At 35.3% G+C, this 26,011-nt stretch overlaps 1 protein-coding gene across 7 annotated transcripts in view; it reads left to right on the top strand.

Moving 5' to 3' along the window:
* The window catches only part of ATRNL1 (attractin like 1), an 805,870-nt gene that overhangs the window by 154,483 nt on the left and 625,376 nt on the right, over window positions 1-26,011 (top strand). For 6 of the 7 annotated variants that reach the window (XM_027529449.1, XM_027529446.1, XM_027529448.1 and 3 more), the window contains exons 11-15: window positions 3,718-3,802; window positions 5,468-5,676; window positions 6,922-7,040; window positions 11,307-11,439; window positions 15,021-15,202. In XM_027529449.1, coding sequence (XP_027385250.1) covers window positions 3,718-3,802; window positions 5,468-5,676; window positions 6,922-7,040; window positions 11,307-11,439; window positions 15,021-15,202 — 728 coding nt within the window. Of the gene's footprint in view, window positions 1-3,717; window positions 3,803-5,467; window positions 5,677-6,921; window positions 7,041-11,306; window positions 11,440-15,020; window positions 15,203-26,011 lie in introns of those variants that run through there. The other variant, XM_027529452.1, reaches the window with a different exon arrangement.

Below are 26,011 nucleotides of genomic sequence, written 5' to 3'. Positions count from 1 at the left end.
CATGGCTGTAGTCATCTGCAGTGATTTTCAAGCCCAAGAAAATAAAGTCTGTCACTGTTCCCAATATTTCCCCATCTATTTGCCATGAAGTGATGGGACCAGATGCCATGATCTTAGTTTTCTGAATGTTGAGTTTTAAGCCAGATTTTTCACTCTCTTCTTTCATTTTCATCAAGAGGCTCTTTAGTTCTTCTTTGCTTTCTGCTGTAAGGGTGGTGTCATCTACATATCTGAGGTTATTGATATTTCTCCCAGCAATCTTGATTCCACTTGTGCCTCATCCAGCCCAGCATTTCTCATGATGTTCTCTGCATATAAGTTAAATAAGCAGGGTGACAATATACAGCCTTGACGTGCTCCTTTTCCTATTTGGAACCAGTCTGTTGTTCCATGTCCAGTTCTAACTGTTGCTTCTTGACCTGCAAACAGATTTCTCAGGATGCAGGTCAGATGGTTTGGTATTCCCATCTCCTTAAGAACTTCTCACAGTTTGTTGTGATCCACACAGTCAAAGAATAAATTAGAACAAATTTGACTGCTATAGTATTTCAACATTAATAATACAATAATATAATAGTAATATATTAATAATATAAATATAATATTATAATATTAATAGAATAAAATAAATTTAATAATATAGTATTAATATTTCACTGTATATACAAAAGTGTCATATAAACATACAATTTGTATATTATTAATGTTCAGGGTTAAAAGGAAGGAAATTCTGGAACATTCTGCAGCACAGATGTACTTTGAATACATGCTGAGGGAAATAAACCAGTCACAAAAGGAGAGATGCTTCATGAGTTTATTCATTGAGGTGCTAGAGCAGTCACACTTGTAGGTAAAAAAGTCAAATAATGCTTACCAGGGGCTGGGGTAGAGAGGAATGGGTAGTTATTGTTTAATCGGTACAGAGTTATAGTTTGTAAGATGAAGAAAGCCCTGGAGATGGATGGTGATGATAATTTCTCAATAGTGTGAATGTACTTAATGTTACTGATCTGTCCCCTTTAAAAGTGGTGAAAATGGGGAAAACAAAAAACAACAGGTTGAACAGAATAAGCAAGGTGGAGAAGAATCTACATAGTTTGCATAGCTTTATACCAGTTGTTATTAATATAAAGTTTTATAACCTACAAAAATACTCTATACAGATCATAAATATGAAATTGATAAGCAAATACAGGATAGTGATTGCATCCAAAGACAGAAGACATAAAGCAGTCAAGTTTGAGAGGGTGTATCCGGGTAGTCGCCATCATATATGTAACGCTTTCTTTAAAAACTCTCCCATAGACTTGGTAAAGTACTGCCTGTGAGAAGTCTGGGTACTGGTGTGTAGGTACTTATGATGTCATTGTTTTTACTACTCTGTGTGCTTAAAAGTTTTTCTTTTTTCCTGAAGACAGTAGCTTGTAGAACTGAAAGAGTTCTTATAAAGGCCTAATTTTTAGAAAATGACCTTTATTCTCTCAGCTGTTTTTCCTGACTCACTTCTTAAATGGTTTCTTTGGGCGTTTTTCCTGGTTCTCATCTCTGAAATCTGCTTTTCTCCCTCCTGCTGCTTTGTTTTGAATGATGAGCCAAATTACTTAGTCTTCAGTTCTGGATAGGCTCAGGTTATTGGGTCAGTTTCTTTTCTGGACTCCAAATGTCCCCAGAATGATGCTGGAGATGATTCTTCTTTGGAGGTTTTTATGATGAACTGGTTTCCAGAAGTCCTACTCTTTCATTTGACTCTGTTTCACTTCCTTGAAGCGTACTCAGGTTTCTGACTCTGTTGTTGGAATACTATATTCAACACACAATTTATGAATTATTGGTCATCTGAGGGGTGTGTGTGTGTGTGTGTGTGTGTGTGTGTTGGGTTTTGGTGGCATGATTAAAATCTATCTATGCTAACTCATTACCTGTCTCTAACATTTTCATCTCTTTTCTTTTTCAAAGTCTCTACCCTTTACAAGTCACCCCTTCTCTCCAAATGGGAATAATCTTTCAGAATCCCATCAATATACTTTTATAAGTCAGGCATTCATAAACATAATTTATAGCAAAACAAAGGTAATCTAATGGGCCTTAAGGACATTACTTGACTTCTCCTGGGTCTCATTCTTCATTTCTAGCATATGGAGATACCTGCTCAGTTAGCCTCACTGGATTCTTCACAAAGACTACTTAAATTATGCAGATGAAAGCACTTGGAAATTTTTAATATTACTATGTGCATATTAATGTCCATTTCTTAAGTGAACTTTAGCATGTAAAAAGTGGTAGACTATGAATGTTACATGTAGGCCTGTAAGATAGTTTTCAAAATGTGATCTTCAGAGCCTTGGCTCCCCTGGGATTGTAAGTAGGTGCTATGTGAATAACGCTTCTGTGGATAAAACTTTGGGAAAACACCGGGTTTAGTAAAGTTAGGCTTCTCTGCCTTTGTACTCTGTTTTTTCAGAGTATTTAATAATTACTTCGTGGACTAAAAAGATTATATCAACTAAAAAAATACCCCTTTGGTGGAGGGTATTTATGTACTGTGGGACATAAAACCCAAGATACATTTTGTTACTCTGAGTCTTCCAGTTTATTTTCTAAGCTACGATTTTGGTTTTTGTAATTCCCTTGATCTTTACTAGTAATAATATTGAATTGAAACCAAATTTATTATTTTTCTTCTACTGTAATATATATGGCTGTTTATATAGGAAAATAAGTAATTCAACAATTACAACTAACTGTATTTTAGATTATTTTTTTCTTTTTCAGAAGGGCTTCTAAGTTGCCAAAATGTGGGAAAAAAATGTTTTTAAAGCTTGTTATACCTATGTACTTATATTAAATACCTAGGCCTGCTTTTAGATAGGCTATACCTAAGAGGATAAAATCTAGAACACTGTCCTGAGAATGTTTCTAGTCACTGAATCCTGAGTTATTTGACACGTCAAGATTTCTAATAATTGATGTGTGGATTCTGAGGTTATATGTAAATGAAAAAGTTTTCTTTAATAATTTTTCTTTCCATAATCATTATGTAACTCATGAACTATTTAGATTTTTTTTCGTTTGTTCCTATTTTTTGCAACTAAAGCTCTTCTTTACATAAAATGAAAACTTTTCTTTTGAAATATCAACTTATTAAACTGATTTAAACATTTTATTTTGATGATTCCATTTTAGGCTTTTTTCACTTACATTCTATTTAATTTTGCATGCATACATGTAAAATTTGATTTAATGATTTAACTTTATGATACATTTTCCCAGTATTGATGTTCATGAATTTTGCCATATGAACCTTGTTTTATATGTCATTGAAATTACCCTCCAAAATAAAGTACACCTAATTTGTTTCCTTTAATTTCCTTTATTCATTGACATTGTCATTGAAATAAAGTATGTCATTGAAATTACCCTCCAAAATAAAGTCATTGAAATTACCCTCCAAAATAAAGTACACCTAATTTGTTTCCTTTAATTTCCTTTATTCTCATACATATAAAGTTATTTGTGAGAATTTTAGACAGAAGTTATTTTTATTTAGGGAATAATGCTAGTTGAGTAAATCACGTTAAATTGTAGGTAATGGGAAATTAATGAAAGCTTTCCTAATTTTAAGTATTGTATCTTTGTTTGTCCAGTGATCGTTTTGTAGTATGTGTCTTTAATTGTTCTTTTATTTCATTTTTTGTTTTGCTGTTTTCATTTTTCTAGCTTGTGACGAATGGAAAATACTACCGAAACCAAACCTTCATAGAGACGTCAACAGATTTGGTCACTCTGCAGTTGTCATCAACGGGTAAAAGAAGCATGTTTACCAGTCATACTACCCACAGATTTTGTTATTCTTTAAGCAAATTATTGTTTGTAATCAATGGCAGTATTTTTATGTATTGCTTCAATACCGTGGGAATAAATTTTGGTTCATTAACCATTATCCTTCTTTCTTTTCTGTTTAAATTTATTTAAGGGGCAGGGGAGTATCAGAGGAAAGATGCTGAGATAGAGCTTCAGATACTCTAAAATTTTCATCCTGCCTTAATTTCTTTTTCCAGAGATCAGATCATGAACTATTTCCCTAAAAAAATCAGCCTGAAGTTATAGAAAGGCTAGCCACATATTCTATTGAGGAGAGCAAGGGAAGTGAGAATAATTAGGTTCTCATTTTGGTTCTGTCATAACTGAATGTGTGACTTTTGACGAGTCCCTTAACCTATCTGGCTTTTCATGTGTGCGTGCTCAGTCTCTTTAGTCCTGTAGTCCTGTCCGATTTTTTGCGACGTTCTGGACCATAGCCTGCTGGGCTCCTCTGTCCAATGGATTCTGCAGGCAAAAATACTGGAGTGGGTTGTCATGTCCCCCTCCAGGTGATCTTCCTGACCCAGGGATAAAACTTGCATCTCTTATGTCTCCTGCGTTTGCAGGCGGGTTCTTTACCTTGTGGCTCAGACGGTAAAGCGTCTACCTACACTGTGGGAGACCCGGGTTCGAGCCCTGGGTCGGGAAGATCCTCTGGAGAAGGAAATGGCAACCCACTCCAGTATTCTTGCCTGGAACATGCCATGGACGGAGGAATCCGGTAGGCTACAGTCCATGGGATCGCAAAGAGTCGGACACGACTGAGCGACTTCACTTCACTTCTTTACCACTAGCGCCACCTGGGAAGCCCATCTGGCCTTTAGTACCCTTATATTCACTGGGAATTTGGACTGGATGATCATTGTTACCTTCCTCCTGTAGGGTAGTGTGATTTTGCTATTTCTATAGCAAAAATCCATTAATGTGGACTCATGACCATAAATAACATGCTAGATCATCCATTAGCTTAAAATTTGTGATTCATAATGACATTTTTATGAGGTCATTTTATTACTACCTTATTCTAATTATGTGAAAGTTGTCCAGTATGATGCTGAAAATAAAACTGTGTAAATGGTATCAGTTGGCTTTTGTGATGGAAATAAGTGAAATCCAGAGTGTAAACATAAAGACTTTAAGCTTCTCTGTTGAAAATTGCATTTCGTTGATTTTTATTTTACTTTTTAAATAATAAAGAATATTCTTGAAGTATTTTCTGATCTTTTCCATAAATGAAAATTAGGCTGTTTTGAGGCCATTTCAAATTTCTTTGGTGCTGGTAGTATTACTTCAGTCATCATCTGGGCTTTTCTTTTCAAATTGAAACTTTGAAAATCTTTTTGATTATTTTACTCTTGGTCATTTTATTTTATAAAAGGATAGTAACAGTATACAAAGAATTCTATATCCAATTTCTAAATTCTTTGTATTCAAAAAATTTAATTCTATATGGCAATTCTAAAGTATATCTTGTTATTTCCATATAGCTACTATATATTTCTAAAACTGTTTCCTCCCTAGATAAAAAATGTAAAATGCATATTTAAATTATTTTAGAAACTCATTAGATACTTTTTTTTTAAGATTCTTGTTTTGTTTTTAATAGGTCCATGTATATATTTGGAGGATTTTCTAGTGTACTCCTTAACGATATACTTGTATACAAGCCTCCAAATTGCAAGGCTTTCAGAGATGAAGAACTTTGTAAAAATGCTGGTCCAGGAATAAAATGTATTTGGAACAAAAATCACTGTGAATCTTGGGACTCTGGGAATACTAATAATATTCTTAGAGCAAAGTGCCCTCTGAAAACAGGTGAAATATTTTTTTACTTCTTTTTGACATAAAGCATCTCTACTTGGCTTGAAATGGAAGTGCATTCCTGCTCATAAGAATTACCTTAATAGTTTTCAAAAATTAAAAACTCATAATCCTCTAATTAAGAATCCTAATGTTTGAATTTAGCGGTGATTAATAATTTAATATCTTTCTTAACTATCTTTAGTTTTCTTTTTTGAATGTGTAATAGTCATATATCTCTGTGTTATAGTAATATATCAATTTTGACATGTAACATAGCCATATTATATGAATTATTTTTGTATGTAAGTATAAAATTCTCTCAAATACATCCTTTCTTAGATATATTGTATGCTTCAAAGAAATAAAATGAAGTAATTTATTCTGCATTTGGTACTTTTTTTCTTCCTGAATTATTGTCAAACCATCCCATAAAGCTAAAAAGTTTCTAGAATTTTGATGTCCTGTTATAACTCAATATTTCTTATAAAATATTGAATAAATAATTCAAACTTATAAATTTGCATGCCAAGTTGCTTCAGTCATGTCAAACTCTTTGCAACCCTGTGGACTGTACTCCTCCAGGCTCCTTTGTCCTTGAGGATTCTCCAGGCAGGAATAATAGAGTGGGTTGCCATGCCCTCCTCTAGGGGATCTTCCTGACCCAGCTCAAACCCGCATCTCTTGTCTCCTCTTTTGGCAGGCAGGTTCTTTACCATTAGCGCCACCTGGGATGCCCTGATTTATGAATAATTAATAGTAAATATTTATAAAGAATGATTTGGACATAAATTTTCAGTTTTCTTTGAATGAATGGGGCTTTTATATATTTTTGGTGCTACAATGAACAGATCAGGTTTTGCTAATCTATAATCAGTCGGATGTCTCTAGATAGCTTTATGAAGAATGATAAACAATGAGCATTTGTTATAATCTTTTCTTTTAAATGTATAGTAATATATTTTGTTTAATAAAATACCTCTAAGTCTTTTTTTCCTTCGTAATGTGTAAATGTCAAATGAGTGTAGGATCCTGATAGAGTGAATAATCAAGAGGAGGGCAGGAGGTATTTAAATCCCTGTAAATCCAATTAAATTACAAAACTGCCTTCATATTGGAGAACTTATTTTGATATTGATGATTATATTTATGGTTTAAAAATGTCCTCGTGATTCTTAGCAGATGTTAAAAATATGTGAATTAAGAAGTGTGACATTTTCTTTTCATCCTAATGTGTTCTGTCTCCCATTTGTATCACAGCTGCTTCTGATGACAGATGTTATAGATATGCAGATTGTGCCAGCTGTACTGCTAATACGAATGGGTGCCAGTGGTGTGATGACAAGAAATGCATTTCATCAACCAGTAACTGCAGCATGGTTAGTATTTATGGGTAAATGATGATGTAGCTAACACTGCTACTTTATAATCATTAGCTTACCTGTACAAAACACTGCTACTTTATAATCATTAGCTTACCTGTATCAAGACATTTAGAAAAGGGAAAGGGGAGAGGCAAAATAGAATTATGGTATTAAGAGATATAAACTACCATGTATAAAATAGATAAGCAACAAGAATATATTGTACAGCACAGGAATTTATAGCCATTGTTTTGTAAGAATGTTAAATGGAATATATAATCTTAAAAATGTTGAATCATTATGTTGTATACCTGAAACTAATTCAATATTGTAGTAAGTAAGTGAAGTCGTTCAGTTGTGTCCGACTCTTTGCGAACCCATGGACTGAAGCCTACAAGGCTCCTCAGTCCGTAGAATTTCCCAGGCTAGAACACTGGAGTTGGGTTGCTGTTTCCTTCTCCTTGGGATCTTCCTGACAGGGGATCATACCCTGGTCTCTGGCATTGCAGGCAGACACTTTACCATCTGAACCACCAGGGAAGCCCTATAAAATTTGTTTGTGACACCATGGGCTGTGTAGTCCATGGAGTTCTCCAGGCCAGAATACTGGAGTGTGTAGCCTTTCCCTTCTCCAGGGGATCTTCCCAACCCAGGGGTCGAACTCAGGTCTCCCACATTGCAGGCGTATTCTTTACCCGCTGAGCCACAAGGGAAGCCCAAGAATACTGGGGTGAGTAGCTATCCCTTCTCCAGCGGATCTTCCTGACCCAGGAATCGGACCAGGGTCTACTGCATTGCAAGCGGATTCTTTACCAACTGAGTTATGAGGGAAGCCCCAATATTGTAAGCCAACAATTAAAAAAGACACTTAGAAAATATGTAGGGCATCACTTACTTCTTGATATGTTGTCAGTCAGTCTAGATTCCATGTTGAATCCAATAACCTTTACTTTCCATGGATAAGATTGGAAAATTCTTTCAAAACTTAATTTAAAAAGACTGTAGCAGAAACACTGGCTTCTGTGCTGATAGAAATAGGAATGTATAAGTAAGTATTGAAGTCATTTCTATGAGAATCTTGTTAGACATGTGTTAATAGTGTTGTGACTTAGGTTTTATTTACATGCTTTGTGTGCAAGCTTAATCTAAAGTGTTGATATTAGTAGTTTCATTTGATCATTACAATCGTCTATAGATCTGTGTTTTAAATTAAAAAAATTTTTCTTGAGATCTGTGGTTCTCTGAGGCAATTCTGTCCCGCATTGGGACATCTGGCAATGATTATTTTTCGGTTGTTTTCACAACTGTGGGACTGCTACCAGCATCTAACATAGAGAAGCCAGGGACACAGGTAAACATCCACAGTCAATGAATAGCGCTGACACGAAAAATCATCACCTGGCTCGAAGTTTCACTAGTGATGAGGTCAAGAACCTATTTTAGGTAGGCTATTGAAAATATAATGAAATTAATATTGATAGATTAAAATAGATCGAGAGGAGTAAAAACTAACCTTTTAATGGATAGCATCTAAATGTTCCATGTTTTTTAGATGTCAACAAATTGAAGGAAAATTGTAAAAAGTTATTAAGGATTGTATTCAATAGGATTAAAGATTCTCTTATTGGAGTGTAGCTTAAATAACTAAAAAAGTTCCCATACAGATTTTAAAATAAATACATATTAATTTTTTCTTTTTTTGAATTTTTATTAAGCAAAAAAAGTATCCACTTGTTTTTCAAGATAGCAGGAAGTAAAGGGTAAAGAAAAGGGAGTTTGAAAACTAAGTAAAAAGTTTTTATTATGTTATCTCAAATTTTTCTCCAGTAACCAATCATATTTTGAAATAATTAAAGCTTTATGATTCTATTCTAAAATAATATTAAAATCTTAATAAGGAAAGCTTTGAATTATTGCCTCATCAGATTGAACCCTTTTGTTTTTATACTTACTGTGTTGGTATATACTTTGCAGAGATATGTTGCTTTAATAATAATAGATACTTCAATTTTATTTGAGCTTGAATGTTAATAGAACATGACTCACTTTGAATGTTTGAATTACTTTTTTATATTTGCATAATATTCATGTAATGGGAGTTATTTAGTGAATAATGCAGACATGGTAGCAAAGTAAAATAAAACATGAGAATAAGGGACTAAAATGGAGAATGTCATTAGATAAGAATTGCAAGCAGATTTTATTTAAAACTGTTCAATAACTGAGTTAATTTGTATTTAGACATTTACAGTATGTGAAAATACACATCTCAAAAATTGTATTATGCAAATTACTATAAAGTATTCATTTTATAAAGTGGCCTTTTCCTTTAGAGTTTAGTGTTGATAATGTGTTAAAAAAGAAATCAGTGGGTGAGATAGTACAAGTGAACAGATGGAAGTCTCTTATAATTTAGACTTTGATGTAATGTGTCTTTTGGACAGTTTTATCAGAATGTCTGGTGATTAAAATAAACCAAATGCTAATAGATACAGAAGGGTCTATGAGATTTTAGCATAAATGATGTCCATTGATATTCTGTTTCATTATTTAGTCATTTTTACGGCAAGTTGCATATTTTGTGCTCTAATAGCCCAAATAACTGCTTTTTTCTGGCAGATTTTCATTTTAAATTTACATCTAGATATATTAGGGTGAAGATGAGTAGAGTACTGGTTATTCTTCATAGTCTGTTTATGAATGTGCATCTGGTTCATTAGGCCAAAAAATGCCAGCCATGTTTCAGAGTAGCAGTCAGCTTTCTTCTATTATTGAATAAATTGACCTTGTGTGTGATGGAAATACAGTTTCATCTATTGTACTGGCTCAGCATCAATAAATGATGATACTGTTATGAAGAGCAGTAGAGTTATTTCGATGGTGACTCTACCATTGCTGTTCTAAAGATTGGCATTAAGTTTTCATTCTTTCTCTTATTCTAATATGTTGTTTAGCTATTCTCTTGTCTTTCTTATAGACTACTTTATTTATCAGATGATTCAAGTAAATTGATTTGTTTTCAGTTATGTGACAAACATTTGGAAGTATAGTAATCCTATAAAATAATACTAAGATTTATATGCTATATGAGGAAAAAAAAGCTTTGAGTCAGAAAAATAACATCAAGAAAATTTGCATGTTCGTAATGAAAATGGTGGTTGAATAAGACTTGCAGTACAATTTGGGCTTTAAAAAATGTATCTTATGTGAATTTTTTAAAGGAAGAATAAGATAAAAATTTCTTCAACCATTTTTATGTATGGGAAATTATAAGTAAATTTTAATTGGCAAGTTTTTTGGTTGAAAAGAAATATTGAATTACCCTTACATGAGAAAGCCTCAGGTAAGAGTGTCTACCTCTGGAAAGGAAAGGGAGCTTATGATGCAGCATGTTCTTTTTTAAACCTTTGTGTTTTTTTTTTCCTCAAAAATGAGTCACAAGAAGAGTTGAGCCCAAAGAATCTGATTTTCGTTATCACAGGTATTGATGACATCATGTGAAATACCAAACCTTGATTTACATAGGGAACTCACACCAAAGTTCCTATGTTGCCTTTTGTTTTGTTTTTTGACCTTTAACCTTCAACCTCTTAGACCTGAAGTTAGTTGAAATATGAGTAGTTGTGTAATAGGACTGATCAAAATGTAACTTTTGCAGGTTCTTTTCAACCTTTATTGAGGAAATGTGATAGATACACACAGGAGAAACATCAGTTAACCAAAATCATTATTTAATGTCTGTGGAAGTAACCAAAACTGTTATTTAATGTATGTGGAAGTAAACTTAGTTTGAGTTATTGAGAAAATAATTTATCGTTTTAGATTGTATTGGATTTTGATAAAGTATCTCTTTAACTTTTGCTTCTCACTATTTCCTGGAGAAGGCAATGGCACCCCACTCCACTTCATTCCCAGGAGTCTGCATGATGGTTTTATTATGACTAGAATTCCTTGATGTGATCATTGAGAGAAATGACTTTGTTCATCAGCTTTATTTATTGAATTGGAAGCCTGTTATCAGATTCAATAGAATACGTTTTCATTACTTGATTTCTGTTTCAGATTGTGTAATTTGCTTGTTTTTTCAATAAGCATACATTCTAAATCTAAGAACTTTGCTTCAATAAGTAAATGAATAAGAAATTCTGATTCAGTAGAACTGGGTTTGGTGTTAGAAGTCTGTGTTGTAAAGTTCACCAGGTGATTTATGTCTACGCTCACTTCATGAGTCATTACTGTACAAAGGCGAAAGGTAACGTGTTTTATCTTTTAACTTTATAGTCTGTGAAAAACTATACCAAATGCCATGTGAGAAATGAGCAGATTTGTAACAAACTTACTAGCTGTAAAAGCTGTTCACTAAACTTGAATTGCCAGTGGGATCAGCGACAGCAAGAGTGCCAGGCTCTACCAGGTAAAGATTTACATTTGGTAAATCGGTTTTATAGTCCACAGATGAATGCTATTTTTGTAAAGAACGTTTAGTAAGAATATTCCATTTTCTAAAATTAAATCAGTAGCAAATAAACATAGTATTGGAGTAAAGATAGCAGTGTTTCTACAAGAAAGATTTATACATTTGTTTCCCATTAAGACTTTCAAGGTATCTGCTGTTTATTACTGTTGACTTGATCAGAATACTTTTCAATTAAAAAATTATATCTTAAAAACATAGAAAATAGTAAGTACTCAGATTAATATCCAGATCTAACAATGTTAACATTCTGGCATATTGGATTTAAGTGCCCTTTATTTTTTAAATTCCAGGAGCAGTTTTTACTGACTGTTCTTTTTTATTAGAAATGGTAACATTTATAATAATTATTATATGATTCAATGAGATGCTTAAGTTCTGTAAACCAGAACAAAACTCATTTGAAAAATAAATTTCAATTTATTTTTACAGTTAGCATTCTTCTTAGTAGATCCCTAAGTATTTATGAAAGAGAAAATCAGAAAATCAAAAACTTGTATAGATATTTAACCAGTTCCATCTTCTTGTTATACAGATAAGCTGAGACTGGCTACATGACCTGCTTAAAAAAGTGCATGACTTGTAAATGGTAGAGGGGACTAGTAACTGGGTGTTTATCTCTGTTCAGTTTTTTGCCTGTTTCTACCTCATGATTTTTTGTTTTTTTTTCATTTTTTCATTGAAAAATATCTGAACCTATGTAATTCTAGAAAGTGTTGGAAAATCCCATCATAGGATTTAAGTCTTTCTTATAAGTCCATGTAATAAAATAAAAATTAGATTGCCTTTAAAAGTACCATTGAGATTTTGGAAGTTTGTTTATGTACTAAGCTTTTAAATAACGATGTTTGCATGTGTGTTCATTTTGAGTAATTTAGAGGATATTAATGCGGTAGGCAAGATTTGAGAAGCAATAGTGAGATCACACTAAACTTGAAAGTAATAATTTGTAAGCGTTAAAGTCTAAAAGCTACATGTAGATCAATAAAAATACTTATAAAGTTTCTTTAAAAAGACGAAGTAAATCCTGGACTAAAATTAGAGTTGATTGAAGGAATGTATATGTAAAGGAATATTATTCAATAAGAAGAAAATTTGATTACCAGTGGAAATTTGGGAAAACAATACTGAAGTTATATTTAGTAATACCCATCTACTCTTGCCTGGGAAAATATTTTGGTTTGGCCTAAGGGTTGTACTTGACCAGGTTATTACTTTGGCGAATAATAAATATAATAAGCTATTTTATTATACACCAACTCCCCTTGTTCTGTATTCATATTTACTAAGAGCCAGCTTGGCATTATATGTAGTTTGGTTTCTGTTCAGCTTGTCTCAAGGAAGTGAATGCTCTAAATGGAGAACTTAGTCTGTAGTAATTGCCATTTTCCATGAAAATTTGTGAATTGCATTTTTTCCATTGATCTCCTATGAAACTGTCAATTTGAATTTATCAAGCTTAACCTATTTTAAAAATTAGCTAGTATCCTAAAGTTGAGGTGGTGCTCAAAACTACAGAAACTTAAGACATCACATTTGGTTTAGTGGTCTGATTTAGTTTTTAGCCTCAAAGGCCCGTGCGTTGTTTGCATTTGTACGATTCATTAACCAAGTATTTTTGATCTTATAAAACAAAAGATAACCAAAACTAATGTAAATCCTTCCTTGATTCAGTAAGGAAAGAAAAAGCTGAAATTTAACAAAAACTCCTGCGCTGTTTCCTTGAAGTGAGCTGGTAGTTTAGATTTCAGAAGACAAGGAAGATTGCTGTGTGTGTAGCCTGAAAATGGAAACAGAGGCGTTTGAAGTCTTGCTGAGTGAATGTGGTGTATCGAGTGCTTACTGTGTTCCAAGCACTGTGTGTTATTCTCATTACCTAGTTTAACAGGACAGTAGTTATTCAAGAAGCAAAGGGCCCTGTAATACTGAGATAGTGTGTGCTTTTGTAATTCTCATTCTGCTGTAGGTTTACTCCGTATTAATAGTTTTCCAAAGGCTACATAGTGTATGATTCTAATAGATTGAATGTTAAACCAACATTAAAGGGATTTGCAGAAATTAGAACAAAGCCACACTCTTAACTCTTTTACTTTTTTGAGACTGTAATTAAGAGAAATTAAATATGCTACTTATTTTGTTATGTATTTCCCTAACATTTTTTAATGAAAAATTTTAAACATTTTTTATGATTTTTTTTTATGAAAAAATAGAATTCTAGTGAAGACACTCAGTAACCACACCCTAGATTCTACGATGCACATTTTACTCTGCTCTATCTCTGATTTCTCTGCCTATCCATCCCCTGTTCATTTATCAACCCATCTCAATTTTTGATGGCAAGGGCCTAATTTAAAACCGTCAGCTTTACTTTCTCAGGGAGAAAATGTGAAGATATTAATACGTCCTCTTTGGGTGTGTAATAATAGCATTAAGGGGCAAGACATCCCAGAAACTGGAAGAGTAGGTTTGTAATAAAATTTTAAATGAATAAATACATGTATTTTTAAAAGATTAGTTTTAATTTTTAATATGGTCAAGCTCCATAGATATAAAATGTATAAGGAAAAATCTGTGGCATTCTCAATAATTTTTAAGGGTTTAAAGGGGTCTTGAGACCAAAATGTTTGAGAACTGCTGCTTTATAATAATTCCATAAGACTGAACTGATGCATCCAACCTGAAAGGGCAAGAGGCACTGATATATTTAGTGATATGAAACTGACGGATATTCAAGTCAAGCTTCACAGATTGGTGTGTCAATAAAACACCTCAGTGTTAATGTGTCTTAGAGCATAACTTTATATTGAATCTATAAGTCTGTGTTTTAGAAAATAGATACTGTTTTAAGTTCAATTTGGAGCCTAAGGATAAACCACTGTTACTGAATAGTATGTTTAAACTTTCAAAAGACCTGAAAGGTTGTATAAAAATAAATATTTGAAAGCAAATTCTTTACGAAGCATAAATGAAATGAGACTTCTCGCCCCATAATTATAATTAATCAAAGAACCCAGCTTATATCAAAATAGTACACCTGGGCTAAGGAGATTAGTTAATCTAATTCCGTAGCCCAGAGGACGGTTATTAATAGCTACACTTGTAGGAATAACTTTGCTTTTGTTGTGTGCTGGTTATTTTTCTACTGAAGTGATCTTGTATAAAGTGAACCTTGCGACACATAAATGCAGTAGTGATTTCACTTGCTGCGAAACCGTATATCAATACACTAGATTTACACAGAAGACCTAACAGTCAGCAGATTTTGACTGATGTTACAGAGCCATAGCTTTTCTTATGTTTAATAGAGAAAAAATTAGGATCTTCTGTTCTTATTCTTCACCAAAATAGTAGTCACATTTTGCTTAGTATAACACAAGGATATATTTAAATTTTATCATAAAAATTATTTAAGCAAATCTAGAAGTTGTATTTATTTAGCATTCTGAAATAATTGAAAAATATGCATGTGTTTGGATAATCAAAAAATAAGACATGATTTTTTTTTTTTTTTTTTTTGACAGCTCATCTTTGTGGAGAAGGATGGATTCACGTCGGGGATGCTTGTCTTAGAATTAATTCCAGTAGAGAAAACTATGACAATGCAAAACTTTACTGCTATAATCTTAGTGGAAATCTTGCTTCATTAACAACTTCAAAAGAAGTAGAATTTGTACTGGATGAAATACAGAAGTATACACAACAGGTAACAACTGTATTTGTTTTTATTATGGGAATATGCTTATAATCATATAGCTATTGGCAGTGAGTCATTCTGTTTCTATTTTCACTTCCAAGGTTTATTAAAAATAATGTATTTAAATTGTTTTTAAATATGTTATTTTTAATAAACCTTGGAAGTGAAAGTAGAACTCATTTCAATAGTCAATAGTCAGGGGGCTCATTCCGTACTTGTATTTGGTAATATGCCCCTCACCCCAGGTGGCAGTGGTAAAGAATCCACCTGCCAATGCAGGAGATGCAAGAGATGTGGGTTCGATCCCTGGGTCAGGAAGATCCCCTGGAGACAGAAATGGCAACCCACTCCGGTATTCTTGCCTCGAGAATCCCATGGACAGAGGAACCTGTCAGGTTACAATCCATGGGGTTGCAAAGATTTGGACGTGACTGAGCACAGCACAGCATTTGGTAGTTTGGTAATTTTCTAAATTGCTTATCTCATGTTTTGCTCAGCAAACCATTGCATTACCTTAGCAAAAAGTCATCTCATATAAATAAATATACTTTAAAACTTGTGTGTATAATTTAATAATTTGTTTGAAGTGTTATTATTCTTGTAACTTAGGATGTCTCTTATAATCAGAACACTAGACCAGCATATTGGCAATATTTGTATAGGTGTATTTGTGTGTATGTGTGTTTATGTATATGTTCTGAGGGTTAAAATTTTGAATTATCCTCTTAGTATAGATATGCTTGAAATAATATACAAGTAGTTAGCTGGACTTAAACAGATCATTAAAGTATATGGAAGATTTGGAACATACAACACTTGGAAGCATTTTTAATTTCCTTGAAAACTGTTTTATGGAAAATATTTCCATAGAAATGGACTATTTGCTTGGAAATGGTATCAAATATCATTTTACAATAAACTTTTAATAGGAATCCATAGTAGTTATTTGCTGTTCTTGGGATGTTAAAATATAGTCAACCCTTAAGAACAGATTAAGTTGGAGATTTGGAAATAATTTACAAAACATAGTTTTGAAATATCTTAGTTCATATACTTACTTGAAGTGTCTTGAAGACATTTGAAAAAACTGAGTAGATTATATTATACATTGTATTGTTTTAGGTGTACAACATAATGATTTGATATTTGTATTTATTGTGATACATGTTGTTCTTGGATTTCTTTTAGATTCTGCATATAAAAATATATGGTATTTTTCTTATTCTGACTTATTTAAATTAGATCTATCCATGTTCTTGCCAATGGCAAGATTTTAGTACTCTGTGATCTCACATATATGGTGAATTTAAAACAAACAAACAAACATGCTAAAAACTAAAAAACCAGGCTCACAGATAGAACAGTTTGGTATTTGCCAGAGGTAAGGATGGAGGTGGGCAAAATGGATGAAAGCAGTCAAAAGGTACAGACTTACAATTATAAAATAAATAAGCTATGAGGCTATAGTACGCAATGTGATGACTATAGTGAATAATACTGTATTTCATGTTTGAAATGTGCTGAGAGAGTAGATCTTAAAAATCTTCACAAAAAACTGTGTATGGGGACATATGTTAACTAGACGTATAATTCTACAATGTATACAAATATTGAATCATTATTTTGAGTTCTGGAAATTAAGATAATATTATATGTCAATCATGCATCAATTGATGGAGCTTTTCTGGAGGCTCAGACGGTAAAGAATCTGCCTGCAGTGCAAGAGACCCAGGTTCGATCCCTGGGTCAGGAAGATCTCCTGGAGAAGGGAATAGTTACCTACTCTAGTATTCTTGCCTGGAGAATCCCATGCACAGAGGAGCCTGGTGGACTACAGTCCATGGAGTCACAAAAAGAGTTGGACATGACTGAATGTCTTTCACTTCACATACATCAATTAAAAGAAGAAGTATAGTCGACACTTAAGAATAGCTTAAGTAGGAGATTTAGAAATAGCTTACTAAATCTAGTTTTGAAATACATTATTTAGTTCAAATATATACTTGAAATATGCTAATGTAAATTGTCATAGCATCATTATAGATTTTTGTATTTTGTGTCAAAAGTAAAATTAGAGCTCAGTATAGATTAGTTAAGTGATAAAGCTGCACAGTAATATATACCTCAGATCTGAGGTATGTACACTTTTGCCCAGTGTTTAAAATGTATACACACATATAGACACCACGGGGCAAATAATCCACAAGGTGGCATGATTTCTACACAGGGCTTCCTGATAGCTCAGCTGGTAAAGAATGCGCCTGCAATGCAGAAGAGCCCAGTTTGATTCCTGGGTCGGGAGGATCCCCTGGAGAAGGGATAGACTACCCACTCCAGTATTTTGGGGCTTCCCTGGTGGCTCAGCTGGTAAAGAATCTGCCTGCAATGTGGGAGACCTGGATTCAATTCAAGACCCTCAGTTGGGAAGATTCTCCTGGAGAAGGGAAAGGCTACCCACTCCAGTATTCTGGCCTGGAGAATTCCATGGATTGTATATAGTCCATGGGGTTGCAAAGAATCAGACATGACTGAGCAACTTTCACTAATGGAGGTATGACAGTATTGCTTTGAAAATGGTGTTAGATTTCAACAACTTTTTTTGACCTTAAGTTATGACTTTTATTTGGGCAAGGAGTCTTGGTACAGTGCAGTGGAGATTGTTTTGGTTTGAAAACTTTTCAGAACATATATCACCAATTAGTTAAGTGATACGTTTTTGATATAACTGATTTTTAAACAACATTGAGGACAAATGATGCATTAAGTATCAAACTGATGGAGAGCAGGCAATCTGGAAATATTGCTTATCTCTACAACTTCGTAGCAAGTTAACTTCCACAGCCCTATGTCCCTCATCTGTAACCTGGGATAGTTATTTGCTACTGTCCTGAATATTCACTGGAAGGACTGATGCTGAAGCTGAAACTGCAATACTTTGGCCACCTTATGTGAAGAACTGACTCATTTGAAAAGATGCTGATGCTGGGAAAGATTGAAAGCCGGAGGAGAAGGGGATGACAGAGAATGAGATGGTTGGTTGGCATCACTGACTCAATGGACATGAGTTTGAGTAAATTCCAGAAGTTGGTGATGGACAGGAAGGCCTGGCGTCCTGCAGTCCATGGGGTCGCAAAGAGCTGGACATGACTGAGTGACTGAATTGAACTGAACTAATGTTTATTGTGAGAAATAAGTGAGATGTTGTACGTGAAGAATATAAATTTTATTTAAGTGTTTACTTATGATTATTATTGTTTGCATTTTTAAGATTGTTATTTTTGTATGTTTCCATTATTGCTATTACTACTATCTCTAGGAATCATTAATTAGATAATGAATTTTTAGGTAACTAAATGAATTTATTCAATGAAGAGTTAATATTGATATTGTCTATAGAAAAATATTTACCCCAAACTGATGTTTTAATTTTTTCCACTTTATTTAATTTTTTAACTTTACAATATTGTATTGGTTTTGCCATATATCAACATGAATCTGCCACAGGTATACACGTGTTCCCCATCCTGAACCCTCCTTCCTCCTCCCTCCCCGTACCATCCCTCTGGGTCGTCCCAGTGCACCAGCCCCAAGCATCCAGTATTGTGCATCGAACCTGGACTGGCGACTCGTTTCATATATGATATTATACATGTTTCAATGCCCTTCTCCCAAATCATCCCACCCTCTCCCTCTCCCACAAAGTCCAAAAGACTGTTCTATACATCAGTGTCTCTTTTGCTGTCTCGTATACAGGGTTATTGTTATCATCTTTCTAAATTCCATATATATGCGTTAGTATACTGTATTGGTGTTTTTCCTTCTGGCTTACTTCACTCTGTATAATAGGTTCCAGTTTCACTCACTTCATTAGAACTGATTCAAATGTATTCTTTTTAATGGCTGAGTAATACTCCATTGTGGATATGTACCACAGCTTTCATATCCATTCATCTGCTGATGGGCATCTAGGTTGCTTCCATGTCCTGGCTATTATAAACAGTGCTGCGATGAACATTGGGGTACATGTGTCTTTTTCAATTCTGGTTTTCTCAGTGTGTATGCCCAGCAGTGGGATTGCTGGGTCATAAGGCAGTTCTATTTCCAGTTTTTTAAGGAATCTCCACACTGTTCTCCATAGTGGCTGTACTAGTTTGCATTCCCACCAACAGTGTAAAAGGGTTCCCTTTTCTCCATACCCTCTCCATCATTTGTTGCTTGTAGACTTTTGGATTGCAGCCATTCTGACTGGTGTGAAATGGTACTTCATAGTGGTTTTGATTTGCATTTCTCTGATAATGAGTGATGTTGAGCATCTTTTCATGTGTTTGTTAGCTATCTGTATGTCTTCTTTGGAGAAATGTCTATTTAGTTCTTTGGCCCATTTTTTGATTGGGTCATTTATATTTTTTTCATTTTACAAAACCTTCCCCCATCTCCATTAATTATACTAGGATCTTTTTCCTCTTAAGAACATTCCTGATTTATGTTAAAGAATATGAATATATGTTATGGATTTTCCTTTTGATAATAACAAGGGAATAAGTGAGTTTTAAAAAGTGACTTAACAGTTTTGTATAAATATTAAAAAAATTTAGAGGCACTTAAGCACATACCCTTTTGAAATGTTTGTATGAATATTCAATTCACTATTACTGCCTACCACAATTTTTGTGGTGATATTAGTGTGTGTGTTTCTCATGAGTATTGATATGGATAATTTAATTTCTAATGACATTTTATATCTGTACAGAGTCAAAAGTCTTCCCTTTCATTCGTGAAATTGATAATTTATATCCTTGAGTTCAGTTCAGTTCAGTCACTCAGTCGTGTCTGACTCTTTGTGATCCCATGGACTGCAGCATGCCAGGCTTCCCTGTCCATCACCAACTCCCAAAGCTTGCTCAGACTCATGTCCACTGAGTCGGTGATGCCATCCAACCATCTCATCCTCTGTCATCCCCTTCTCCTCCCACCTTCAATCTTTCCCAGCATCAGGGTCTTTTCTAAGGAGTCAGCTCTTCGCATCAGATGGCCAAAGTATGGGAGTTTCAGCTTCAGCATCAATCCTTCCAATGAATATTCAGGACTGATTTCCTTTAGAATGGACTGGTTTGGATCTCCTTGCAGTCCAAAGGACTCTCAAGAGTCTTCTCCAACACCACAGTTTGAAAGCATCAATTCTTTGGTGCTCAGCTTTCTTTATGGTCCAACTCTCACGTCCATACCTGACTACTGGAAAAACCATAACTTTGACTAGGCAGACCTTTGTTGGCAAAGTAATGTATCCTTAGTTTTTATAAATACTCAAAAATTTTACATGGACATTACAATATGATACTTGGTTGTCTAACCAATATATTAAATGCTTGATATTAATAGGGTAAAGAAAAACTATAATAATTCAGTTTGTATTATTAAACCATTTTTGTGTGAGCTGAAGCTATTTTTCTGGAAAGGATGGGCTAATCTTCATTCATTTAGTATATATCTATTGAGCACCCTCAGGGTACTTGGCAGTCTTCTGCTTGCTGAGAATGTAGAGATTAAAAACAATTACTGTTGTCAAAGAGCTTTTGGAGGAGAAAGACAAACCCAATTATACCAAAGTGTGATAATTGCAATGATAAATGCACACAGGGTGATATATGCAGTTAGAGGATAGATATCTGACATGTAATGTCAACTTAAGGAGTTTCCTGGAATAATACCCTAGTTACTTGTTGCAAGACTTGGAGTTGGCCAGTAGTACATAAAGATATTTGTAGGGATTCAGAGAAATACCTCTGATTTTGTTTTTCTCTCAAATTATCTTGTTTGAGAGCTACTAGCCTTACAGTTCGGGGAAGGCAACAGCACCCCACTCCAGTACTCTTGCCTGGCAAATCCCATGGACGGAGGAGCCTGGTAGGCTGCAGTCCATGGCGTCACTAGGAGTCGGACATGACTGAGCGACTTCCCTTTCACTTTTCACTTTCATGCATTGGAGAAGGAAATGGCAACCCACTCCAGTGTTCTTGCCTGGAGAATCCCAGGGATGGGGGAGCCTGGTGGGCTGCCATCTCTGGGGTTGCACAGAGTTGGACACGACTGAAGCGACTTAGCAGCAGCAGCAGCCTTATAGTTGAGGATAAGAGGCACATGGTATCATCTAGGAGAGATCTCTTCATTTTAAAAAATATTTTAGAAAAATGTAACAAAGTAGTATTTGTAGTTTTGTTTTTAGTCATATGGAGCATACAACATAATTTAAGATCTATTTGCATTTTTGTACTAGCACACACTTCATTGTTTTCATTACAAAATTGAGGGGTAGTTATCAGTGAATATTTGGACATTAGTTCTACTGAATATATTTAGCTTACAAAGAGCCTCTTATTGGTAGATCCACATTCTTTGAATTTTAGAAAAGTACTTGTGTTTGGCTTTGGGCTTCCCAGGTGGCTCAGTGATAAAGGATCTGCCCGCCAGTGAGGGAGCTGCAGAAGACCATGAGTTCAATCCCTGGATCAGAAAGTTGCCCTGGAGAAGGAAATGGCAGCCCACTATAGCAGTCTTGCTGGGATAATCCCATGGACAGAGGAGCTTGGCAGGCTACAGTTCATGGGGTTGCAGAGTCGGACACAACTGAGCAGTCGAGCACAAGCACAAACAAGCACAGTGTCTGGCATTAGAACTCAACTGCTTTTTCCTTTGTTTATGTTATTCTTAGTGTTTACATTATAATCTCAAAAAGCGCTACTTTAGAAGCTTCACATTTCAAGACTTCTTCAAGTTGCTTATTTTTCTTGCTTATGTTTATAAATCATAAAGATTAGACCAACAATTAATTTGAATGCATGATGAACTTAGATTCAATAGTTTGTGGACTATCCTTCTCTGTAAATAAATGTTTTGTTTCATTAGAAATATGAAATTTAGCAAAATTTCACAGGTGGAATTTTCTGCAAGGTGATATTGCATTAAACGTATCATTATAGAAAGTGAATTATACCCTGAGTCATTGCACTTGTATAAACTTAAGATAACCCTTCCATCATAAATGGAGACTGACAAATTCATGCCCTTTGAAGAGATGTCCTGGGTCAAATGATCATTTACTTATTGGCAATGGCTAATGAAATGTTGCAGTGATTTATGGTGTGCTACAGTAATTTTCATAATATAGTAATTTATCTTTTGTTTCTCAACTGCCTGTCCAGCTCATTTACTGGGTAATAGTTACTTTAAATGTTTTATCAACTGCTTATTTTCCTGCTCTTCTCTTCTTCCTTGCAGATTCTTATCATGACGATTTAGAGAAAAATGTTTCATTTTAAATGACTTGTCTTTACTATAGATAGTTTGGAAATACAGGCAGAGTTGCTATAATGTAAAGCACAATTATTCATCTGAAATATCTGTGCTGGATTCATTCCTGCTGTTATTATCAAGAACTATAAAAATAGTATAGCTTTTTTGTTATCAAAATATATTGAAAATAATGTATGAAATATATGATGGTCACAAGACAAAGCAGCATGTGTGTTTTTATAGTTAGAAAACATTATTTATTAAGCACTGTCTCTGTGTCAAAAACTGGATGTTAGAAAATAACTATCTCTGTTCTACTGGCCTTGTTTAGCCAAATTTATTGTCTGCCTGTGATATGTACAGTACTTTGCTGGGTGATATGAGATCTGTTCTAATGAATGTTTGTTGTTCTTTATCACGAAGTTGTGTCTGACTCTTGCAGCCCTATAGACTGTAGCCCACCAGGCTTCTCTGTCCATGGTATTTCCCAGGCAAGAATAATGGAGTGGGTTGCTCTTTGCTTCTCCAGGGGATCTTCCTGACCCAGGGACTGAACTTGTGTCTCCTGCTTGGCAGGTGGATTCTTTATCATTGAACCACCTGGGAAGCCCCTAATGAATGTTCATAATACTTTAATTTTATTTAAGAAATATTCGTTGAGTATTTATGTGTAAAAATCATTATATTTGTACACTGTATACATTTCAAGGTCTACAAGTTCTTTTTTTTATGCATAATTTTTTTTCTAATTTTATTTTATTTTTAAACTTTACATAATTGTATTAGTTCTTTAGAAGCTCTCAAGGACCATTTGTACAACATATTTAGAATAAATACTGAATTAATATATCTTACTTCTATATTGTCAAAGACCCGGTGGAGGAACATATTTTTCTCTACCTTGACAGTCAGTAATGTAAAAAAAAGATGATGTGGAGTTTTGAAACCACTTCACATTAAAATATAATATTATTAACTCAATAACTTCAAACATAAATGTATTATTATGTTTATTTAAGTGGGAATGTTTCGGAATGATGTTAGCAAGATGGTAGAATGGATATTTCTGGTATTCATTCCCTCCCAGAAACACTGATTAAACAAATTACCCATATACAAAATACCTTTCCAGAAGCTCAGGAGTCCAGGCGAAAGGTTATAGCATCAGGAATGGCAGAGGGAACCCAGAAATAAGAAATGACTGATTAAAGATGGTAGAGAGGACAGTTCCACATTACCTGCATCATCCTTCCCCTAAGCCTCCACAGTACAGTGAAATTTAGTGAGAAATACCCTCTGAAAAGGGGAAAGAGGATGAAAAATACCCTCTGAAAAGGGGAAAGAGGATGAAATGAGCACTGGTTTTGCTGTGGTCCCCACCCCCAGCTCTGCTCTAATGAACCCCAGTGCGTGGATTTTCCCTGTGAACCCAGGCGCCAGGTACACCCCAGTGCCAGACTGGCTCCTGTAGCCTCAGGCTGCAGACTGGTGCCCACAGACCCATCGTCCAGGCCAGCCCCCATATATTCCTGGGCTCTAGGAAACCTAAGATCCACGTGCTCCCTTGGGCTGGCCTCTTCAGACCAAGGGTCAGGCTCATTCCAGGGGACTCAGGCTTTAGGCCCTCCCCTGTGATCCCAGATACCAGGCCCACCCCCATGGACACAGGTATCACACCTATCTCATGGACTCAGGGCCAGGCTTGTCCCAGTGGACGCTGGCACCAGGCTAGCCCCTGCAGCCTTAGGACCATACTTGTGGGCCCAGGTGCCCAGCTAGCCTGAGCACCAGACTGGCCCCAGTGGATTTACGCTCAAGGCCTGCTTCAGTGCCAGGTAAGCCCTGTGGATCCATGCCTCTGGGTGGCTCCCACAGATCCAGGCTCCAGACTGACCCCTGTGGACCGAATTTGCTCGCTTGGCACTGTGGACTAGGTTCTAGGCCCACCACTTTGTACTCAGTCACACCAGCCCTATTCCAGTGGACCCCTGTGCCACAGTGACCCCTTCAGACCTCGGACCCAGGCCTGCACCCTGGCTCCAGTTCCAGGCTTGCCCCTATGGAGCCCTTGGTTCTGAGTCTGTCCATGCAGACCCAAACTCCAGACCCTCTCCAGTGGACCCAGGGTCCAAGCTTGTCCCTCTGAACCCAGGCACCAGACAGGTCCTCTGGATCCAAATTCTAGACCTGCTTACCCATGGCCTAGGCTGTCCTCAAGGGCAGCCCACTTGAGGACTTCAACAGTAAGCTTGCCACAGACCCCACCACACAGTCTGCCAGAATCCCTGGATAGGCTGACTGGAGAAAGGCTTTCCCTACTGGTGATTACATCTTCACATGTGCAGACACCAATGCAAGGCCATAGGAATCATGAAAAATCGGGGAGACATGATGTTACCAAAGAACAAAGTAAAGCACGGGTAAGGGCTTCTCTAGTGGCTCAGCAGTGAAGAATCTGCTTGCCAATGCAGGAGACATGGACTTGACTCCTGGGTTGCGAAAATCCCCTGGTGAAGGAAATGGCAACCCACTCCTCTGTTCTTGCCTAGAAAATCCCATGGATATGAGGAGACTGGAGGGCTACAGTCCCTCGGGTTGCAAAGAGTTGGACATGACTTAGCAGCTAAACAGTAACAACTGACTCAAAAGAAATGGAGATCTACAAACTGCCTGACAAAGAATTCAAAATAACCAATGGGAGAAGCTCAGCGAATTATAAGAAAACACAGATAAACAGCCTAGCAGTATTAGGAAAACAGTATATGAAAGAAGAGTTAATTGAGTGGTTCAACAAAGACAGAGAGACCAAAAAAAGAACCCAAGAGTAATTAATGGAGCTGAAGAACGTAATTACTGAACTAGATAATTCCACACAGAACTTCAGTAGCAGACTCTTTATCAGGCAGAATAAAGAGTCAGCAAGCTCAAATACAAGTCATTTGAAATTACCTAGAGTTCAAAAAAAGAGAATGAAAAAAAAGTGAAGAAAGCCTAGGGAACTTATTGTAGACCGTAAGGAATCAATGTGTGCTTTATGGGAGTTCGAAAGCTCATTTAAAAATATAATGACAGGACACTTCCCTAATATGGAGGAGGAAATGAACATCCAGAGCCATTAATCCCAAAGGACCTCAAGCAGATTGAACATAAAAAGATCTTCACCAAGACACATTATAATAGCCCTAAATAAATCCATGCATTTATGATCAATTGATGATTGCCAAAGGTGTCAAGAATACAGGATGGGAAAAGGACAATCTCTTCAATAAATGATTTTGGATGTTCTTATGCAGAAGAATGAAAGTGGATTCTTTTTCTCATACCATATACAAAATTCAAAATAAATTAAAGACTTACACTGTAAGACTTGAAACTGTAAAATTTCCAGAGGCAAACATGCAGAAAAGTCTTGACATTGATCAGGGCAGTGATTTTTTTGAATGTGAGCCCAAAAGCACAGACAAGAGCAAATGAGATTGTGTCCAACTAATAAGCTTCTGCATAGCAAAGGAAATAATCATCAGAATA

This window comes from Bos indicus x Bos taurus, chromosome 26 (assembly GCF_003369695.1).
Source record: "Bos indicus x Bos taurus breed Angus x Brahman F1 hybrid chromosome 26, Bos_hybrid_MaternalHap_v2.0, whole genome shotgun sequence".
Classification (NCBI taxonomy): domain Eukaryota; kingdom Metazoa; phylum Chordata; class Mammalia; order Artiodactyla; family Bovidae; genus Bos; species Bos indicus x Bos taurus.
Note: the sequence above shows the minus strand (reverse complement) of the source record. Positions and strands in the feature narration are given on the sequence as shown.